Below are 19997 nucleotides of genomic sequence, written 5' to 3'. Positions count from 1 at the left end.
AGGTGCTTTTCTGTCAGCGATACAGATGCGCTCCCTGTGCTTTAAGAAACGTGAGAGGTGGAGGAGGGATGCGCCACAGACCCGCTGGTTCTGTTTTTCAGGTTTTGTTTTTCAATAAATTTATTTATTTATTTACTTGTCTGTGTCGGGTCTTCGTTTCTGTGCGAGGGCTTTCTGTAGTTGCGGCGAGCGGGGGCCACTCTTCATCGTGGTGCGCGGGCCTCTCACCGTCGCGGCCTCTCCCGTTGCGGAGCGCAGGCTCCGGACGCGCAGGCTCAGCGGCCATGGCTCACGGGCCCAGCTGCTCCGCGGCATGTGGGATCTTCCCGGACCGGGGCACGAACCCGTGTCCCCTGCATCGGCAGGCGGATTCTCAACCACTGCGCCACCAGGGAAGCCCTCTTTTTCAGGTTTTGAGGGTTGATGCGATCGTTCTAACTGCTGTCCTTTTCTCTGACATTTTCATAGAAAGTTTCATACGAAGTGACCTTTCCCACTGCCACTTTATTTGTTATTTAACTGTCTGTTTGCTTCAATGAGTATGAACATACTTAGTACTTTTCCTTAGGATTCCAAGTGGGTTGAAGAGAAGCAGCTGCTCATCAGAACAAACCAAGACTTGCTGGAAAAGGTATGTGGCACCAACACCCTGACCCCTGCCGCAGGGGATCATGGAGCCCCCATGGACTTCAGAGGCCTGTTCCGGCCGCGGGAGTCTGACCCACGCCCCCACCCTGGGGGCTCCCGGCCTCTGGTCCTGGTTCTGTCCTCTGGGGCGGGGTCCACAGAGCTGGTTTTCAACACCCTGCAGACATGATGGGGGCTGCCCATTCTTCTGATGCTGGGCTTCCAGGCCACCTCTGCTATTGCCTTGGGTTCCAGACCTCCTCCCCTGCCTGGTCCCCGTGCAGGGGCCTGAGGCACTGGTTGGCTAGCAGGCCCTCGGCGGTCATAGTCCAGTTCATGGACCGGAGGCCGTGGCGCTGGCAGAGCTGAGCCCGGCCTTCCCTCTCTGGTCATGGAACTTTCTGGTCAAGGAACTTGCCAGAGCTCTCTCAAGGAGTCAGCTTGGCGAGTAGATCTATAGCTTTGGGACAAGACCTTAGCTCTCTTTTTTTCTTATTTGTGAACAATTAGTGATTTTTATTTTTAAGTAAATTTACTGAGTCATGCAACCGTCCCCACAATGCCATTTTAGTCTTTTTAAAAAATTTTTGGCTGTGCTGCACGGCATGCAGGATCTTAGTTCCCCAACCAGGGATCAAACCCGTACCCCCGGTAGTGGAAGTGTGGATTCGTAACCACTGGACCGCCAGGGAAGTTCCACCACCACGCAATTTTTAGAACATTTTCAGCCTCCCGTAAAGAACCCTCATGCTCATTTTGTAGTCTCTCCCCATCTCTCACCCTGCAGTCCCTGGCAACCTACTTTCTGTCCCGATAGATTTGCTTGTTCTGCACCTCCCGTTCTAGTGGAATTGGACCTGGGTTAGGCCGTAGCTTCTAAGCATCCTAGAATGCCCCAACTGGACGAGCCCAGCCTTGCCCCCTTGGGTGGGGGGGCCGCGGCCCTGTCCCAGCTCTACACTGGCCCGCTGTGTGGCCATTCATTGTCCGCTGTTTGCCTCTAAGGTACCGACAGCTACGTAGCTGGCCCAGGGTCTCCCAGGGGGGTCGGGACCCAGGCTGTCCCCTTCCCAGACTGTGCTTTGGGGAGATCTGCTACCATTCGGGCTCCTCATAGGAGCCCTCTGGGGAGTACAGGGTGCCTTCCTGCCACGACTGGCCGGACTCTGGGTGGGCTGACTGGGGGACCGGGTCAGAAGGAGCTCAGACAAGCTCGGGGATCACTCTTGCTTCCCCCATGACTGACCTTGGGGAAGGGACTTAATCGCTCCATGCCTCAGTTTCCCCACCATTCGTGTATTCAGCAAATATCTGGCCCCCATGCTGGGCCAGGCTCGGGGCCGCAGGGGCGCAGCAGGCGCGGCCTCCGTCTGTGCCATCCCCAGCTCCCGGAGCAGAAAAGGCCTGCCGCACCCACTCGCTGAAAGCCTCCCCTTCCCACCCTCCCCCTGGTGACAGCCCCTGTGTCCTCAGGCCAACACCGAGGGGGTCTGTGATCGGGGGACACATTCTCATGGCCCCTGGTGAGAGACAGTGGTTCTCCCACCCATTAACCCACAGGTGTTTCTGCTCTAGATTTACAGGCTGGAAATGGAAGAGAGCCAGCTGAAGAACGAAATGCAGGACGCAAAGGACCAGAACGAGCTGTTAGAATTCAGAGTGCTAGAACTCGAAGTAAGAGACTCTATCTGTTGTAAACTCTCAAACGGAGCAGACATTCTCTTTGAGCCCAAACTGAAATTCATGTAAAGTCCCAGATGTTTTCAAGCATGTGTAAGGGGACGTGTGACACTTGTTTTCTTTTCTTTTTTTTTAAAATCTGTATGTTCAGAATAATTTCACTGCCTTAATATGTTCTGGAGAGAATGCTCCCCGAAGTCTTTGGACATGTACCAGAGCTAATATATTTATTGCCTATGGCTTGTTTTTGCACTTAATAAAATAATTTGTTTTTGCAATATTTTGCCTTTTTTATTTGTGTTTCATTTCCATAACTACTTCCTTCTTGCATGCATAGTCACCTGGTATGCATTCTGCAAACCCGGACAGAAGCACTGTTGCAATTAATAACACACCTTTTTAAGTGACCTTGCATGCATGAATCTCACCTTTTGAGAGAGCGGGGTCTGACCTGGCCCGCAGCTGACTCTATAATGTGTTTATTGCTAGTTTGGCCCATTTTCTATTTGCCAAAGTAAACACAAGGTAAGTAAACAGGGTAAAAGGAGGTATTTGCATAGGCGGTTGAGAAAGCTTGTGATGTTGTTCCAGCTCCTTGATGCAGTGAATACAGACATTGCAAGCAGTATTAGACTAACACAATTGTTGTTTGTAGCTCAAACGGCAGCTCAGAACGACTCTTTAGCGTGAAGAGAGATTGAATGTTGTTCACAGGTAGAAATCGTGTCCCAAATCTTCAGTGACTTCCCAAATACACGGAGTTGGATCCAGGGTGAGGGATATTGATGGCATTATTGCTCCCAAGTGGAACCTTGCCTCGGGTGTGTTACTGTATTGCCTTGCTACCGTTTCATACTCCTTTTTTGTTTGTTTCCATTTTAAAATCATCAACCTGTGAGACATCACTTGAGTTTGTGACTGGTTTTCTCTAAGCATCTGTGGTGACAAGGCTCTGCTCTCCCTCCGCTGAAGCCTTTGCATGTCCAGAACCCTCAGTAAAAGCGAGCTCCTTGGCAATGTTGGTGTTTCTCTGATTTTGTTTTCTCCTCCCGGCCTCAGTTAAGATTCTGCTTGCACTGGAACGTCCCATCTTGTTCTTTGTTGTGCTGACATGGACCGTGGCCTGAATGTCTCAGAACCAAGTGTTGCCGTGCGACTCAGCTCTTGCTTGAACCTGAACTGAGCCCTTCCTCCATTCATGCGGCAGAAGCAGAAGTTAGGAAAGGTCATGGTTAATACTACTGCCACTGTTAGAAAACCTTTCACGGCTCTTTGCTATGTGTCTTTCTCATGAGAATTCCATAAGCATCGGTCACTTTACTAGAACTTTCTTTGAGTGTCTCCACCATCCTTTGGAGCCATTGGAAACCAGTCTTTTGACTTTTTGTTCATATAAAACATGAGCTTTCTTTTGTCACCTTTTCTGTGGAGATCCCATTTAAGTAAGCATTACAGGTAGAAAAGGCATCTGTAGCACGGAACCATTGTGAATTGTGTTGTTCTTGTCTAATAAGGGAAATAAAGTTCTCTATCTAAACTGATTCAAACCAGGTTAGGCAGATTGGGGCTTCGTGGAAATTAAATGAATTCGTGGCCCCACCCTTCCTCTCTCCTTTAGAGCATCTGCTTGAGACCTGCCATCTTGGCGACATTTCTTAGTTGAATGGCTAAAGAAGCCCATTGGTTCTGTAGCTAGGTTCTGCAGGCATGGTGCAAAGCAAGCTTACTTACCATAATTTTGAGAAAATAAAAGCAGTTTGATTTCAAGGTATCATTTGGGAAGGTTCTTCTCTGCTGGCTGACCTGTCCATTGCTCAGGGTTTAAAGGCAGCTCTGTGTAGAAAACACAGTTGAGACCAGAGTACTGTTCTGCTGCTGTACTTTATTTCTGTAAGTAATTGGGCTTCTCCTGTCCTTTTTAAGAACTTGTCACTTTACACATGATTAATGTACTGCTTCTGGGAAAATGCTTGCTCTCCTTCCTGAGTAGTTGAGATTTGACTATTAATCTAAGGCAGAGGTAGAATGATCATCATAGCGTTAGTGTGGTTCAAAAACAAATTGTGAACAAAGTCAGCAGGTTATATTGAAAAAGATGTGAAGCCAGAGTCAGGATCCTGGCCCTGCCACTCACTCATGTGGGACCTCGGTGGGTCTCTGCCTCCCCAGCCTCCTCCTCTTTGTCCACAAAACAGAAGCAGTCATGGCTGCCTCGTGGGGTTGTGTGAGGATGAAATGAGATAACGATGATTTCTGTTGAAATTTCACACGCTTGTTCTTACCGAGTATTTAATGATGATAGTGTGACTTCCTGAGCTTCCATCAGCAGGTTAACTCATGACACTCTGCTAACCACTTCTTCCCAGCTGATAGGTTAAGAAGTAACCCTGTCCACAGGAGATCCACTGTGGTGCAGACAGGACACAGAGTCTCCATCGAGATTGTAGCCTGAATGCGTGCTTTCTAGTAACACCTTTGCCAACTGGAATTCGTTGGTTTTTGCTGAGTAACGTGGGAAAATGGCAAGTGGTAAATAATCCAGTAAAGTTCTGTTTTTAAACCAAATCTTTTCCCCAGGAGAGAGAACGGAGGTCGCCAGCATTTAACCTCCAAATCACCACCTTCCCCGAGAACAACAGCAGCGCCCTCCAGCTGTTCTGTCACCAGGAAGGAGTTAAGGTAGCGTGCCTGGGGGGTGCCCCCTCTCTACTACGGCCACAGCCTGCTCAAATGCTAGGCTCAGCTGGAAAGGGGATCGTGTGCCGGTGCCAGGGGTAGAAATGATTTTAACAAGATACCCCCGTCCCTCCACTATGTTTTGAAAGTCAGAGTTCATTATTCCAGCGGGTCACCAAATGTTACTCTACTTGTACTCATGTTAAAAGAACAGAGCCTTGGGATGCAGCCTTGAAGGCAAACCCCAGCTTAGCCACTTCCCAGCTCTGGCCTGTAACCTCTCTGACCCTCAGTCTCTTCATCTAGGAGAGCTGAGTGGCAACTCCCACACCATGAAGTGGGTGTGACAGTTAAATTAGACAGTGAACACGGAGGGCTCAGTGCAGTGCCCAGAGCGTGCTGAGTATTCTAGAGGCAGTAGCTGTGGTCGTTCTAGCAGCTCAGTGTTTGCCGTGACCCTGGAGTCCCGCTAGGCCCGCGGGCACAGAGGGGTCCTTCTGACCCACAGGATTCTGTGAACCTTTCTAGAAAGCGGTGTTTGTGCTGGCATAAAACTCAGCCAGTGCGCAGCAGTTACCAGCCCTCCGTCCCTCCCTGAAGGAACTGCTAAGAGTAACTCTCCGCCCGGCCTTAGGCTCTAAGAGACGAGAAAGGGAGAGGTGTCTTATCGAGGACTGAGGGCTGAGGCCCTAGAGATTGGTGTGGATGGCCTTTGTAGCTCACACAAAATGAACGTTGGACATCTTTTCCAGGATGTGAATATTTCTGAACTTATGAAGAAATTAGATATCCTTGGCGATAATGGGGTAACTATGAGCGATCGGTTTCCGGTTTCGTGTTCTTGTTTTGATTCGGGTGTACTCTGTGTGGCTTTTGTTTCGTTTCGTTTTAATTTCTTCCTAATTTAAGAGATCTACTAAATACAATGTAAGGCTTTTGTATGGCCACATTCCTGCGTGGGTAGCCGGGTCCACATCCATCAGAGGTGGGGTTCTGAAGTTAGATCATCCTGATGGCCCGTGAGTGATGAGGGGGAAGAAAGCCTAAAAATGAAGGTCCAGAAAGAAAGTGGAATCACTCGAGATTTCTGAAATCAGAAAATGAGACTTGTTGCCTTCTTAAAAGATGAGCTTGAGCGAGGCCCTATTTCTAAAAGGCTCAGCGCGACTACATGAGACATTCCCACCCCGAGGGCCAGTCCCCAGATATGTCACATCTGGTCCCGTCCGTGAGTGGGGCTGACCCCGGGGAGGCCGCTGTCAGAGTTGTGTAGGGCTGACTGTCTGCACGTGATGTGAGATCAGTGTAAAATGCCCTTGCCCATTTTTGTGTTTTAGAATTTGAGAAATGAAGAACAGGTTGCAATAATCCAGGCTGGAACTGTGCTTGCCCTGTGTGAAAAGGTAGAGCCCAGCGGCATATCTGTCCATACACCTTGTCTGAGCTTCCTGGCACCATACAAGAAACTGTACATTGGCGTCTCGCTTTGTTCTGGAAGCATGGTTCTGGTCTGTCTGTGTCTGCATGCGCACGTGCATGCCTTTTTGTTTTCTGATTGAAAATCACTCATGCTTATGGTAGAAAACTGAGAGACCGTGGAAGGAAATCAAAACCCCCTTCAAGGAAACCATCTGCAACAGTTGGTCTATTTCCTTCCAGTTTTTTTCCCACGCCCTTTTAAAAAACTTGGTCAGGATCATACTTGAGTTTTGAATCCCGCTTCATAAGCTTCCACCATGAGAATGAACGGCCCTACATCATATTCCACCTATAGCCACACCCTCAGTAATGATTCTTTCGCTGTTCAGATATTGAGAGCATTTCTGCTCTTTTTTCTATTTTACCATCATGCAGCGATGAGCGTCTTTACCCATAAGTTTCTATCTACATTTTAAAACACTTCTACAGGATAGATTCTAGAAGTGGAGTCACTGGGCTGATGGGTAAGAGAGTTTTTAAGAGCTTTCATGCTGTCAAATGGTTTCCAGAAAAGTGATACCAATTCTCCTAGACCTGAGTGTCACCGCTGCCGGTTTCTTGTTCAACAAGGCGTATATCACCACTAAGAACTCTGCTGATAGGATAGGCAGAAATTATATGATGTCATTATTTTAATTTTCATTTATTTGAGTGCTAACGATAATGGATTTTTGTGTATTATCCATTTCTCCTTTCTTGTGAATCGTAATTACATTCCATTGCCCTTGTTTGTTACTTATTCATTCATACATTAATTCAATCATGCATTCATCTAGTCACTTATTTAATACGTATTTGGTCATAACTGTGGTTTTTCTTACTGACTTACCTATGTGCTTTACATACTAAATATAATAACTCACTGCCGTATTTATTAAAAATACATCCTGGTTTGCCTTTTCCATTAATTTAGGGTGTTTTAGGCATATCCAACTTGTTAATGTAGTCTGGTCTATAGATCTTTTTCTTTTAAAGCACATGAGTTAAACTTTAAAAAATGCTACTTTTATAATGATGAAGTCTTCTTAATGATCTTAATCAGGATTCCTTCCAGAATCTTTGGAAGGGCATTTAAAATATAGTTTTCTCCCCTGAGCACCTGTCCATCCTTCCCCGTGTACAGGGCACTAGACGCTGGTAACAGACTTATGGCAAACCCTTGCTGAGGTCACACAGGTGGTTAAGTGGCGATGCCCACATCACTGCTACTGTCACCTGGCTGAGTCTGTGTCCTCAGGTGGGCCGGGAGATGAGGATGACTCATACCTGGCTGGCTGGTGGCCCCTCAGATACAGGTGATGGTAAGTGTGCATTCAGTAAACATCCCTCTCACCAGGAGAGCCAAATGCAACAGTGTATAGCCTCCAGGGGGTCACACCGAGAGCCCAGCAGACACCTTCAGTTTATTCCTCGTTCACTCCAACGTTCACTGAGAATGAGCCTCCGAGCGCCCAGCGCCCAGCACGCCCGGAGGACGTGGCGATGCCAGACCCAGGCCTCCTTCCTTATCCCCCGGAGGCCCCTCCTGGGCTGGCTCCTAGCGCCCCCCAACCCGCCAACTGCAGGGGCTGCTGCAGGCCGGCGCCTTCATCCCTCTGAGCCGCGAGCCTTGCAGAGTTAGTGTCAGGACTCCAGGACACGGCACTTTTAGATGGGACCAAGCCTCGCTGCCAAGCATCTGGGGCAAGGCTGGGGACTGAGAGGTGTTTGATCGATGGTTGTAGACAGTGAGCAAAGAGCAGGAAGTGCCAGGGACTCGGGGTGGGGCTGGGGCAGTGGGCCCGGGGAGGGGGCTCTCCCTCTCTCCTACCCCCAGAGCCTCCTGGAGGGGGGCAGACTGTCGCGAGTTCCCAGCCCCTCTGCCAGTTACCAGGTTCTCCCGCCCCGGGCCCTTCTCGACACACTCCTCCCCACACCAGGTTCCAGACCCACGGCCTTGGCCCCAGCTCAGGCTTTCAGGGCTCCTCCTCTTCTCAACAACTATACAAGGTTAGCAGCGTGGGTCCCTGGACACAGAGGACACGGGGCCTGCCTGGCATGCGGCTGCTGTCTGCTTTCCCCCATCGCCCCCCACGTGCCCACCTGTACCAGCCCCTGCCGGCTGCTGCCTGTCTGCCAATGACCACAGAGCCCTGCCAAGCTGGCCGGCTGGCGCTACACTCCGCACCCTAAACGCAGAGAGCTGTGCCAGCTGCCCTGGCCTGCCAGCTCCTCCCGAAATCCCACAAGGGTGGTGGCAGGAGAGGCGGTGCCCGGCGCTGGCCTTTAGAGGCCCGACTCTGGACCAGGTGAGAGGGGCCCAGTTCCCCATTTGGGACAGTCTGTGGGGACTGGACTTAGACTGGTGTTGTCTCATGTTCTCAGGGACACTAGCTCTGCCGCATGTCTGTGATCGAAGGCCCAGTGTTTGGGAGGCACTGTGTCTCCCCCTTGGAGAGAACTTGGTGCCGAGTGCACCCCCGGAAGAAAAGTGGGTCAACGGGACTCCCCTGGGAGCACCTACGGGACAGCCAGGGTGTCCAACTGTCCGGTTTCCCCAGGATGCATGGGACTTCCAGTGCCGAAACGGGGACAGTTCCAGGCAAACGGGGACGAGTTGGCCACCCCGGGGCTGATGGGTGCTGAAGAAAATCTCGCAGTGGGGCTCAGAGGCCCCTGCGACGTCCTGAGTCAACCCCCCTCAACCAAGTTATACCTCATTTTAAAATTTGCCATTCAGTACTGGCATCTGACCAGCGGTACTGAGGTCCACTTCAGTTTTCTGTTTAGGAGTACAAGGCTCCTTTCACAGCCTATAAGCGAAGTGTGACTCAAACCAGTTTGCATGTCCCTTGGCATTCTTGCTGCAAATGGCATCTTGCCCTGGGCAAGTGCCCTCCTCCCATCACCACCTGGGGAAGCCCTGCTCTGTCTGGAAGGTTCAGAGAAACACATGCCGGCCCATCTCAGCGCCCTCCAGACCCACCTCTGGTTAGGGGAGTCCAAGATTGGGGACATCGCCTTGCTGCCTCGACCCAAACACGCACCACACACGCTGAGCTGAGAACGTGGGACGTCAGGGGGACTTCCAAGGGGTCACAAGTCAGGCCTCTTCTCCCTCGAGTTCAAAATCGATCAGAAAGATGGAAGTTTTTAAAAATCCACGCTCTCACTGCTAACAACAGATGAGAAACTGCAGCTTAGGCCACAGGCAAGCTTTCTAATAGTTGGCCCAGCGTCAAGGCCTTGGGACCCTTCTCTGAAGGGAGGGTTGAGTGTTAGAGGGGGGGAGGCCCCCCATTCCCCAGCTCTGAGATCGGGGTCCTGCACCTGTGGGCAAAGTGCCGGTTGGGGCGGGGGTGTGGGCTGACTCACTTCTCCCTGAGGGTTTGGGGGCAGGCAGGCACCCTGTCCCCACTCCCCAGGTTCTGACCCCGGAGCGAGGCCCCATAGACATCCGGCCAGACTCCGATAAGAAATCCGTGCCCTCACACGCCCAGGAGGTCCAGGGCCAGCATTTTCTGTTCTCACTTTACTCTCCCAGTGGCTGAAGAGGACCTGTCAAGTTTTTTCTTTAGGTGCATAATATGCCTGTCAAATCTTTGTTTTTTAACAATAAGAGAAAACTGGACATTGTGTTCTACAAAACCTAAGAGCAGCTTGTAGTGATTCAAAACTGGATTTTTTTTTTCCATTTTATTTTATTCATTTTATGACTGCTTGCATCAGGATAGTAAAGATTTTTCATTCCTTGTCAAAAATATGCTTCCCTGTTTCTAAGACATTACACACTGGCTCAGCACCGTCTAAAGCAATGCTGCATTGGGTGCCTGCTTCTGCGGCTGGCTCTGGGGCCGCTCTTGGGGGCCATGCTAACATGGACTTTAGCGGGGAGGCTCTGTGGGCGGAGCTTTATCTAGGCTTGTTCCCACTATGGAGCCAGCACACACCCCCACAGACCTCCAGACCCCTGCATCCTCCTTCCCTAAGCAAACGTCTATTAGGTGCTTGCCTCACGCCAGGCCCTGTGCAGGGTAAGGAAATTTAACAGAACACATCCCACGTCGTGGGAAAAGGGAAACAGCAATCTGTCAGGTGAGTGCTGTGACAGGGGATCCATGGAGGGCACCAGGCCCCACAGACTCAGGAAGCAGGGCAGGCTTCCTGGAGGAGGTCCAGAGGCTGAGTAGGTATAAAGGCCTGAGGCTGAAGCTGGGAATGGGAGAGGTGGTGATCTTCCAGGCAGAGAGAGCAGCATGTGCAAAGGCCCTGAGGTGAGGGAAGGCATGGCTGGTCCCCCAGCCATTGTCAGGAGCTACGGGATCTCCTTGGGGAGGCTTTCTGTGGGAGCAGGGAAGGTCCATGAGAGATGCTAAGTGTTTGGAGAGAACACGCTGGCTGGTGGGCAGAAGGGGACTTGGGGGTCCGACGTGAGCCTGGGGGCTGAGAGGGGGCCTGCGCTGGGTGGTGGTGGTGGAGTGGGGTGGGTGGGGTTTTGAAACGGGAGGGGATAGAACCAACGTTTGGGAAGTGAAGGGGGAGGAGCCGTGGCTGCTCGCAGTTTCCCAGTCAAGGTGACCTGGGGCTCTTCCCAGGGAAGAGAAGCCCTAAGAAAGGCTTAAAGGGAAGCCCTTTCTTAGGGAGCTTGAGGCATCGGGGTGTGGGGGGGCAGATCTGGGCTGGAGGGGAACATTTCAGAGAGGGAGAGAGCATAGGGGAGGGTGGAACCCCCGGGGGAGTGCTGAGGAGAGGGGACGGCCAAGGGTGGGGCCTTTGAGGGCGCCAAGAGTCCAGGACGGGCCGCTGCATCCAGAGGAGGAGTAGAAAGGGTCTGGGCCGTGGGGAAGGGGCGCGTCCACAGGTGGGCGGCAGACAGGCCCACGGCAGGGAGGTTGTCCGTTGGCTTTAGCAACGAGGAGGTTGAATATACACCTTTACACATGCTGTCAGACTGATACCCCCAGACACCCCTAAAACCTAGAACATCCCCACAGGGTGTTAGCCAGGTGTGTGGACCTCCCCCTGTCTCTCAGGTGGGCTCCTCGTAAAGAGACACCCACGTGCCCACACCTGAGGAACAGCTGTCTGCCTCCTACTCACCCCCTCCCAGACCTGAGAACAGGCAGACAGACCCCCATCACCAGCCCATGGCAGGTGCCCCCGCCCGCGCTCTCAGGCCCTCATACCCTGCACGGCCAGACCCCCTTTCACGCCTGCAGTGCGCAGCGCCCCCAGCTGCTCAGACACGCCCCGGTGGCTGCAGGGGTGCAGTCCGGCAGGCTGGGTTCGAAATCCCCACTTCTCACCTGTGTGACCTTGGACAAGTGATTTAACTCAGCTGCCATGTCTTCACCTGCAAAATGGGCAGACGCTGCCTTCTCCATGGGGTGGTCATGAGGGGGCCGGATGAGGTCCCAGGCGTGAAGCCGCCAGCACAGCGCTCGGCAGGGTAGAACCCAGGGAGGCTCTCCCGCCCAGCTGCGGGGATCCCAGGGCACACACTCGCAACCTTCCCCATGTATCCACCACGCACACCCACAACCTCCCCTACTTACAGGCTTGCCTGGGCTCACAGCCCACCCCTACGTGCACGCACTTACGCACGTGTATGTACCCACGATCCCTGAGCTAATATCTGTCGAAGCCGAAACATCGGGATGGACTTTGAAATTCCATTTTGAGGACCACCTTGGGACATGATGGGGGCCCCCCGGGGCCAGGAGCCTCCTCTTGGAGGGCGGCCCCCACTGAGCTCTTGTTCTCACTGGCTGCGCCCTCTGTCCCTGCTGTTTTCCAGTGGCTGAAGCAAATAGAGGGAACGGAGGCAGCCCTGACCCAGAAGATGCTAGACTTGGAGAAAGAGAAGGTAAAAGATGCAACCCCCTAGGAGGGAGGGGGGTTGACAGAGCTCAGATAATTCGCTTCCCAGGAAGGCTTTGCGTGTGTTTTGTATTTATTTGCATGCATTTCTAAATTTTGCTTTTGCTCTCATGGCTGTCCTGTGTGAGTACCATCCATTCACTCAGTTATTCACTTGATACATGTTTTTGGAGCCTCTGCTATCCTGGACACTATGCCAGGATTAGGGGTTCAGTAATGAATAGCGGGGTTCCTGCCTTGTCTGGCCCGCAAGCGCTTGGGGAGGTATGCGCTGGAGCCGGCAGCAGCAGAGGGTAGAGCGGGAACATTAGGGGAGGCACTTTGGTGGTATGGAGGCACCTGGACCAGGGGCTCAGGGACACCAAGATGGAGCTCCAGGCTTTACTTGCCCCTTCTTGGCCATGAGTTTGGGAGAGACACACTGGACTTTGCTTCCTCATTGCTAATGGGATTTCCCATCTCCGCCTCGCTGGGCCATAGGGATGAGAGATACTGGACACATGGCCCGTTTTCACGCAGTGCTTGGCACACGCGGTACCTGATAAACAGTGATGCCAGCTCTTCACCAGGTGCCGTGAGTGTACAGCGGGATCCATCTTACGCAGCCTGGGGATGTCAGAGAAGGCTTCCCAGAAGAGATGGTTCTTGAGCCTTCAAAGACCAAATTGAGTTTTCTAAGTAGAAGAGAGAGGGGAAGGAGCCAGGAAGAGCCTAAGGCCTGGAAGCAGCGTGTTGGGTGGGAAGAGCCCTGGGCTGAATCACCAGGCCTGGGTGTCTAGTCTCCCACCTCTGTCACCAGTGAACTGTGGCATCTAGGGCAAGGCACTGGTCCTCTCTGGCCCTCTGTTTCCTCCTCTATAAAATCAAGTGGCTGCAACTGCTGAGCTGTAAACCTGAAACCCTCCAATCAGTAATAAAAAAAAAAGAGATTTGGGTTTCGGAGAGATCACGCTTTCGGGGACTGAGTGAGCAGAGAGTGGGGAGGATGTGTACAGCAGCGACAGTAATCAGAAGGTGGGTGATGCCGTCGGCGTGGCGAGGAAGAGCCACATCTGAGAGCCAGCCGCATCCAGGGTCCACCAGGATGTGACAAGAGGAATCGAGAAGGATTCCTGTAGCCCGGGGTGCGGGAACCAGGTCAGACACCTGAGAGGAAGGAAGTTGGGAGGAGTTGGGACAGGCTTGATCACGGCTCCTGGGCCAGCGAGGCTCCTGCTGGGGGTTCACGCAGGAGCGAGCAGGGCAGACCTGACGTCCCTTCTCACCCAAGCACCTGGCAGGTCCCCAACTCGGCGGGACCGTCACTGTCCAGCAAATGCGAGTAGGTTGGCTCTGAAGAGCTGCCCGGTGATGGGTTCTCACACTGGTCTTGACCTTGGGCACCTCCTCTTTTCCAGGACCTGTTCAGCAGGCAGAAGGGCTACCTGGAGGAGGAGCTAGACTACAGGAAGCAAGCCCTCGACCAGGCTTACCTGGTAGGACCGGAAGTGGGTTGGATGTTCTGATTCTTTAGACTCAGCATTACAGGCTGCTCTTCCTTTTGGGGCTGACGGCCCATTTGGGGTCCTTGAAATGCTGCGTGGCGCGATACCAGTGCCATCTCCACATTTCGACTGGCTTCAACCCAAATGACCATATGGATAAATTGTCACTTTTTCCAAATCAGTCATGATTTTTTCAGAAACGTGTAGTTAGCTTGATGGTTTCTTTGGGCGTACTTATTCAGTTCTAGTAATCATTTGAGATGAAGGAAAAGAAACTTTCTGCTTGTTAATATTTCTTATTAATATTTATTTATGCTTAAAGCCCAGAGCAAGTTTTCCCATAAATAGCAAAAAGAGACAGTCACAAAGGAACAAAGGTAAAGCAATGAGTGGAGGGTGGGTGATCATCAGAACAAGAATTACTTGTTGTGAGGTCCTGGGCAGCTTTGTGCCTGGGTCACAGAACTGGTTCTGGACTTACTGGTGGTGAACACGAGGTGGGTCCATGCTCAGGTTCATATGCCTTTGAGGGGGCATTTCCAGGATGTCCCCACAGCAGAGTGCACTTGGAGTTCAACACCGCTCTTGCAGGAAGAAGCAGTGAGTATATAAAATCTGGAACAAGCCTTTGCTCAGATCATGTGTAGCTAAAATCATTTTACAAAGTGGGTTTGTACCTAAGAAATGCAGAATCAATAACTAAAAATCCCCGTCTCCATGAAGACAGAGAGTAGGACGCTGGGCTTAGCACAGGTGGCAGATTCTGGACCTGAAGGCCGGTCCACCTCACTGTGACCCTTGACCCTTTGTGTCCAGGCTCTGAGGCTTGAATCCCCGGGGCAGGGGGCAGCAGATGGAGAAGATCAGGACGGTCTGAGCCTCATCAAGAAGTGGCATCTTCCCATTCAGTTTTTACTTCTGGGCACGTGCTGTTAAGGGCCATTCAGAAATGAAAACATACTCATCCTTTTCTTCCCTCTTTCACTTTTTTGGGTTTTCCTTGATCCTGTCCATCCTCCGTCCTTTTGCAAGCGCCCTTTGCCGCTGCACTATACACCACCTCTGTCTTTCCCTGGCCTTCCCCAGAAGGTTCTGAGGAATACGATTTCAGGAGATAACATAGAAACTTATGGCCCAAAAAGGAAGGGGAGGCTGCAGGAGAGTAAGTTTGGAAAACTCTGAGGACTTCTTGGGTCCTAAAGGATGGGCTGAGACTTCAAGAGGAATAGAGCAAGGCATGTCCAAGTTCAGTGGCTCTTGGGGCCCTCTTTCAAGGGACATCTTTCAAGACCGGTGTTTCCCAACGCACTTTGGAAAACCTGGTGTCTGCCTTTGGCTCTCTAAGTGCCACGTGCAGAAAGGCCCTGGGGGACCCTGAGTCCAGGTTCCACAGAGGAGGCCCCTGGGCGTGCTGATCCTGTCACTGGGTGGAAACGACATTCTTACCCAAAGAATATTCCAAAGCCTCAGGTGGGATTTCAGGCACATGACGAGGTTGGAGGTGTGGTCAGCGCTAGGCTGACCTGAACAGTCAGGTAAGAAAAATGCTCCAGAGGGTGGCAGTGCCACGGCCGCAGGCAGAAGGGAGGACAGCAGGTGCCAAAGTCATATCCGTGTTTCTTTGTCGTTGAGATGAGTGAGATGGTGCAGAGCCACAGTGGAGCTTCCAGAATTGGGTGGTGGGGTCCTGGCTGGAAGCCGGCCACATGCGGGTCTCCTAGGAGCTCAGCTGCTGCAGGGGGAGGGGGCAGCCAGCAGGCACAGGCAAGCTCCCGCTCCATGTGGATCCCTTGGCTGTGTCAGTGGACAGATTCCCACCTTCTAGTTTCCCAGGGGCGACGGCTGGGGTCAGGAGAGGGGAATTTGATGCCTGCTGGCTAAGATCGGTCTGATGGGCCTGGAATTCCCTTGGGGGAGGGGCTTAGCACAGCCATGCCGAAGCCGGGGAGGTCTGCAGGAGCAGGTGGCCACAGGCACAGAGGGCCACCCGTGTTGACCCACTGCTTCAAACCTCCTCCTGCGTCTTCATAGCAGTTTCCATTAAAACAGGTGATTGGTCTATAGCATCTTTGGAAGAGAAAGAGCTGTTCCTAGCAAGGGACGTGGGTGGGGATTTAGGATGGCAGAGAAGGAGAGACTTCTCTCTTTTGTCCCTAGATATTCCCATAAGGTAAATGTATTTAAGTGTCTTGCCGTGAGGCTGAAAAGAAATAACTTCCTCTCATGATGAAAACTCCGAGCTTTCACAAGGATCTCCTCCACTGGCTACTAATCTCTCATGTGCTTTGCTAACCAGGGGTGTCTTGCTTTTCAGGGGGAGGAGAGAGCAATGAGGACACTGTCCCCATTTGCTTGGGGACGAAATTGCTTTTCTAACTAGGCAGCTGAATGCCAAGCGCATGCAATTTGGGACACATTTTCCACGCTACTCGAGATAAAAAAGGAGATTTGTTCCCAAGCTGGGGACAGTAAATTGGAAGCCAAAGACAAAAATAAAGACCAGTCGCATCAAACCTCTCTTTGAATCACACATCTTAAGGGGCGGTTACGACTATTTCTTCTTATGGCCCTAGTCCCGTCCTGTACAGAGTAGGGTGTCTTGATTAAACAGAGTGAAGAAGCGTTCTCAAAACCGTGTGCACAGGGCTGCAAGGGGCTCCCTCGCCCCCGTGCCCACCCCCGAGACCGCTGGCCGCTCTGCTCGGCCACTGCATGCCTCCCCTCCCTGCCCAAGATCCCCCGGCTGGGCCTCGCTCGGCTGCAGTGTCCTAGGGGTTCCCGTCCACCCACCTGTGACCTCCCACTGTCTGTGTGATTTGGGCCGCTCAGAAAATCCAGGAGCTGGAGGCCACGCTGTACGACGCGCTGCAGCAGGAGCCGGGGCGGCGGGCCGGCGAGGCGCTGAGCGAGGGCCAGCGGGGGGACCTGCAGGCCGCCGTGGAGAAGCTGCGCAGGCAGATCCTGCGGCAGAGCCGGGAATTTGACAGCCAGATCCTGCGGGAACGCATGGAGCTGCTGCAGCAGGCCCAGCAGGTAGGGGCAGGGGCCCAGCTGGGCGCCAATGGCCACCATTGGCCACCACCGCCGCTTCTCTACCCCTCTGTCCCCTGTCAGCACGCTGACACCTCTGACGGGCACATTCGATGGAGAGCTGGCAGGAAGTCAAGGAAGGTCTTCCCGTGGACGCCCTCGTAGCCCCCAGGTGAATCCACAGTAATGGGGAGACGCAGGGCTCTCGGGCCCACGATACCGCCCACTGTTTCTAGTCACACACTTAAACAACACAGGTCCCACCCCTGCTAAATGGTAACACAAACCAAAGCAAGGCGTCCCCTCTTCCTCCGGCATTTGTGTTCTGTTTCAACTCAGGTTCTTGTAACCAGGAGGCGCGGGCTGGACGGTTTGCTTTGGGGCTGATCTCGTGATGACGGCTACTTTGAGGACTGGACCTGGAAGCTGTATCAGTTGTTACCTCTGAAAATCTAAATGTATCTGGGGTCCTGTGCGTGCGAACGTCATGTATGCTGCTGAGCGCACGGGGACCAGCTTCCCAGGACCCGTGAGGGGGACAAAGATGAGGACGCAGCAGTGGCTCTGGCATTCATTGGGCGCTCACTGTTTTAGATCCTTTACCACACGGCACTCCTGCGGGGGGATGATTACGTCCATTTTCCTGATGAGAAAACTGAGGCTCAAGAAGGTTAACTCATGTGCCTAAAGGTCACACAGCTCATAAGGAATCCTGTCTGTGAGGAAGGGGGTCGATGTCATAGAAGGAGAGAGACAGAGAATTGGAAGAAGGATCAGGTAGAGAGCTGCGTCCGAGGCGGCGGCAGCACCCCCATTAGGACTGAGAAGCAAAGATCCCTGGTGGGTCTGAGGAAGGGCTGTGGGGGGCACATCCCACTGAGGACTGAAAGGGCCGTGGTGAAGGGGGAAAGGGTAACTGGAGGTTATGACGTCAGACTCTTCATTCCACACTTGATTTGGGTGAAAGGACTTTGGGCATCCCCCGCGACCCTCCGCCTGGGCTCCCGCACTGCCCCCTCTGTGCCAGTGTGATCTGCTCGCCAGCTCCTGAGTGACCTGGCTCTGATGGGCATAGCTCCTGAGCCGGTATGATGTCTGGCACATGCTAAGAGTGCTGGGGACACCAGGAGGGAGAGGATGGAGACGGAGGAGAGAGAAGGGAAAAGCATGGAGGGGGTGTGACAAGGGCACTGTCACCGAACCATCTCTCTTATGGTCACATGGCTAGTAAAAAGTCCCCTGAGGTGGCGGCACCCCAGCGGAACAGATCCCGAGCATCTAGCGTGACTGGGGCTCTTCAGTCGGTGCGCACAAAGTGCCAGGGGTGCGGGGAGGTCCCTTCCCAGGGCAAGCTGTGAAGGTCCCGATGGAGGGCCCAGTTGAGCCAGGTTTTGAAGGTAAATACAAAGAAGCCAGGTGGCTTTTGGGGGAGCAGTGTTTCAGACAGCAGCAGAGCAAGGGTGGTCAGCTGGGGTAGCAGTGGCTGAAGAAACAGACCCTGGGACCAGACAGCCTGGCTTTGAACCCTGTTTTCCCACTTACTGGCTGTGTGGCTTTGGACAAGTGACTTAACCTCTCTGGGTCTCACTTTCCTGAGATGGTAATAATGCCTACTCACTGGGATGCTGTAAGGTTTAAGTGAACTATTACATGGAAAGTGCTCTCAGTAAGTGTAGGCAGCGTTATTATTGCCAAGTGTAGGCTGTGAGTAGGTGTCGCAGGACCAGGGCCAGACCAGGCTAAGAGCTGGGTGCTGGCTTAGCTAACGCCCAGCACTGGGTGTCGTTTGCAGGACTTGCCATCTGAGTGTGAATGAAGGGGTTGATTTCGTGTTCAGAAAATCCAGCTCAAAGCAGAGCATTTGTGCATTTGAACCAAAAAGTCATTACCCACCTGAGGACCCAGACCTCACGAAGGTGCTGGTTATATAGTCTGAGTCCAGAACGTATGATGGATGGGCCAGTGAGCACACCCTAAAAACAAAGGGCAATGCCACATGTGGCCGTGACTCCCTGAAAAGCACCATGTCCCACGTACTAAGAGAAAAAGGGACTCAGGTGATTTAAAAAAAGAAAGCAAGCCATGCTGGCTATGTGGCCGATTGAGGACTAGATTCCCTTAAAGAAGAACATCATTTAAAGTACAAGTGTTTTGGAGTGTTTGTGTAAGATCATATGGGACCAATCACTTCCTTTTACATTTCTCTTGGCCTACCTGGTAAATTGCATGGACCTAAGCATGGGGAAAGTTGACTAAGAGCTTGACCCAGGGCTGGGGGCTGCTTTTCCTTTATCTCTGGAACTTTTTCAAATCAGTTGAGAATTCTGCTGAGGGTAAATGGTAGATACCCTTCCTCCCACTGAAAATGAAGGCTGCCCTCACTCTCATTAATATACACTGATATGCATCTGTCAGCCAATACCAATGACAGATGATATATCACTCTGAGGCATTAATGAGATAGGACATGCAAATCAGTTAGTGAGTGCCTGGTGCCTGAGAGGTGTCTAGTAAATGGAGGACTCTCTTTATATAATTAAAAACGTGGATGTTGACACTCGAGGCCGCGTTCTGTTTTGTCTACCCTGGCTACTCAAAGTGTGGTCCATGGAGCATCTCCTGGGAGCTCTTAGAAATGCAGACTCTCAGGGCCCACCCCAGACCTACTGAATAGGATTCTGTGTCTACAAGACCAGGAGATTTCTGTGCAAGTTAAGTTGTTAAATGCTAGTTAGTCTGAGACGGATACATGGCTGTGAGTTAGAGAGGGGTATAAGTGTCTATATTAGTTTACTTGGGCTGCCATAACAAAATACTACAGGCTGCATGGCTTAAATAACAGAGGCTAGATGTCCAAAATCAAGACCTGGCTGATTGGGTTGCTGGTGAAGGCTCTCTTCCTGGTTTGCAGACGGCTACCTTCTCTCTCTGACCCCACATGGCAAGTGGGATGCGGGGGGCAGATTGGGGCAAAGATGGGAGGGAGAGAGATTGTCCTTTTCTTATAAGACCACCAAGCCTACCAGATTAGGGCCCCCACCTATGACCTTATTATGGCTTCAACATAAGAATTTAGAGGGGTCACAATTCAGTCCATAGCAGGGTTCCCATTACATTTTTGACTTCGTAAGGCAATGAGTTCTCATGCCTTCTTCCCTGACT

The 19997-nt window shown here is 52.2% G+C and overlaps 1 protein-coding gene across 8 annotated transcripts in view; it reads left to right on the top strand.

Annotated features, from left to right (window-relative positions):
• JAKMIP1 (janus kinase and microtubule interacting protein 1) overlaps positions 1-19997 on the top strand; it is a 148261-nt gene that overhangs the window by 117852 nt on the left and 10412 nt on the right. For 7 of the 8 annotated variants that reach the window (XM_067036406.1, XM_067036404.1, XM_059067455.2 and 4 more), the window contains 8 exons: positions 569-631; positions 2203-2301; positions 4885-4986; positions 5736-5789; positions 6321-6386; positions 12239-12307; positions 13719-13796; positions 16635-16838. In XM_067036406.1, coding sequence (XP_066892507.1) covers positions 569-631; positions 2203-2301; positions 4885-4986; positions 5736-5789; positions 6321-6386; positions 12239-12307; positions 13719-13796; positions 16635-16838 — 735 coding nt within the window. Of the gene's footprint in view, positions 1-568; positions 632-2202; positions 2302-4884; positions 4987-5735; positions 5790-6320; positions 6387-12238; positions 12308-13718; positions 13797-16634; positions 16839-17174; positions 17248-19997 lie in introns of those variants that run through there. The other variant, XM_067036410.1, reaches the window with a different exon arrangement.

This window comes from Kogia breviceps, chromosome 6 (assembly GCF_026419965.1).
Source record: "Kogia breviceps isolate mKogBre1 chromosome 6, mKogBre1 haplotype 1, whole genome shotgun sequence".
Lineage (NCBI taxonomy): Eukaryota > Metazoa > Chordata > Mammalia > Artiodactyla > Physeteridae > Kogia > Kogia breviceps.
This window is presented reverse-complemented; position numbering and strand designations above follow the sequence as displayed.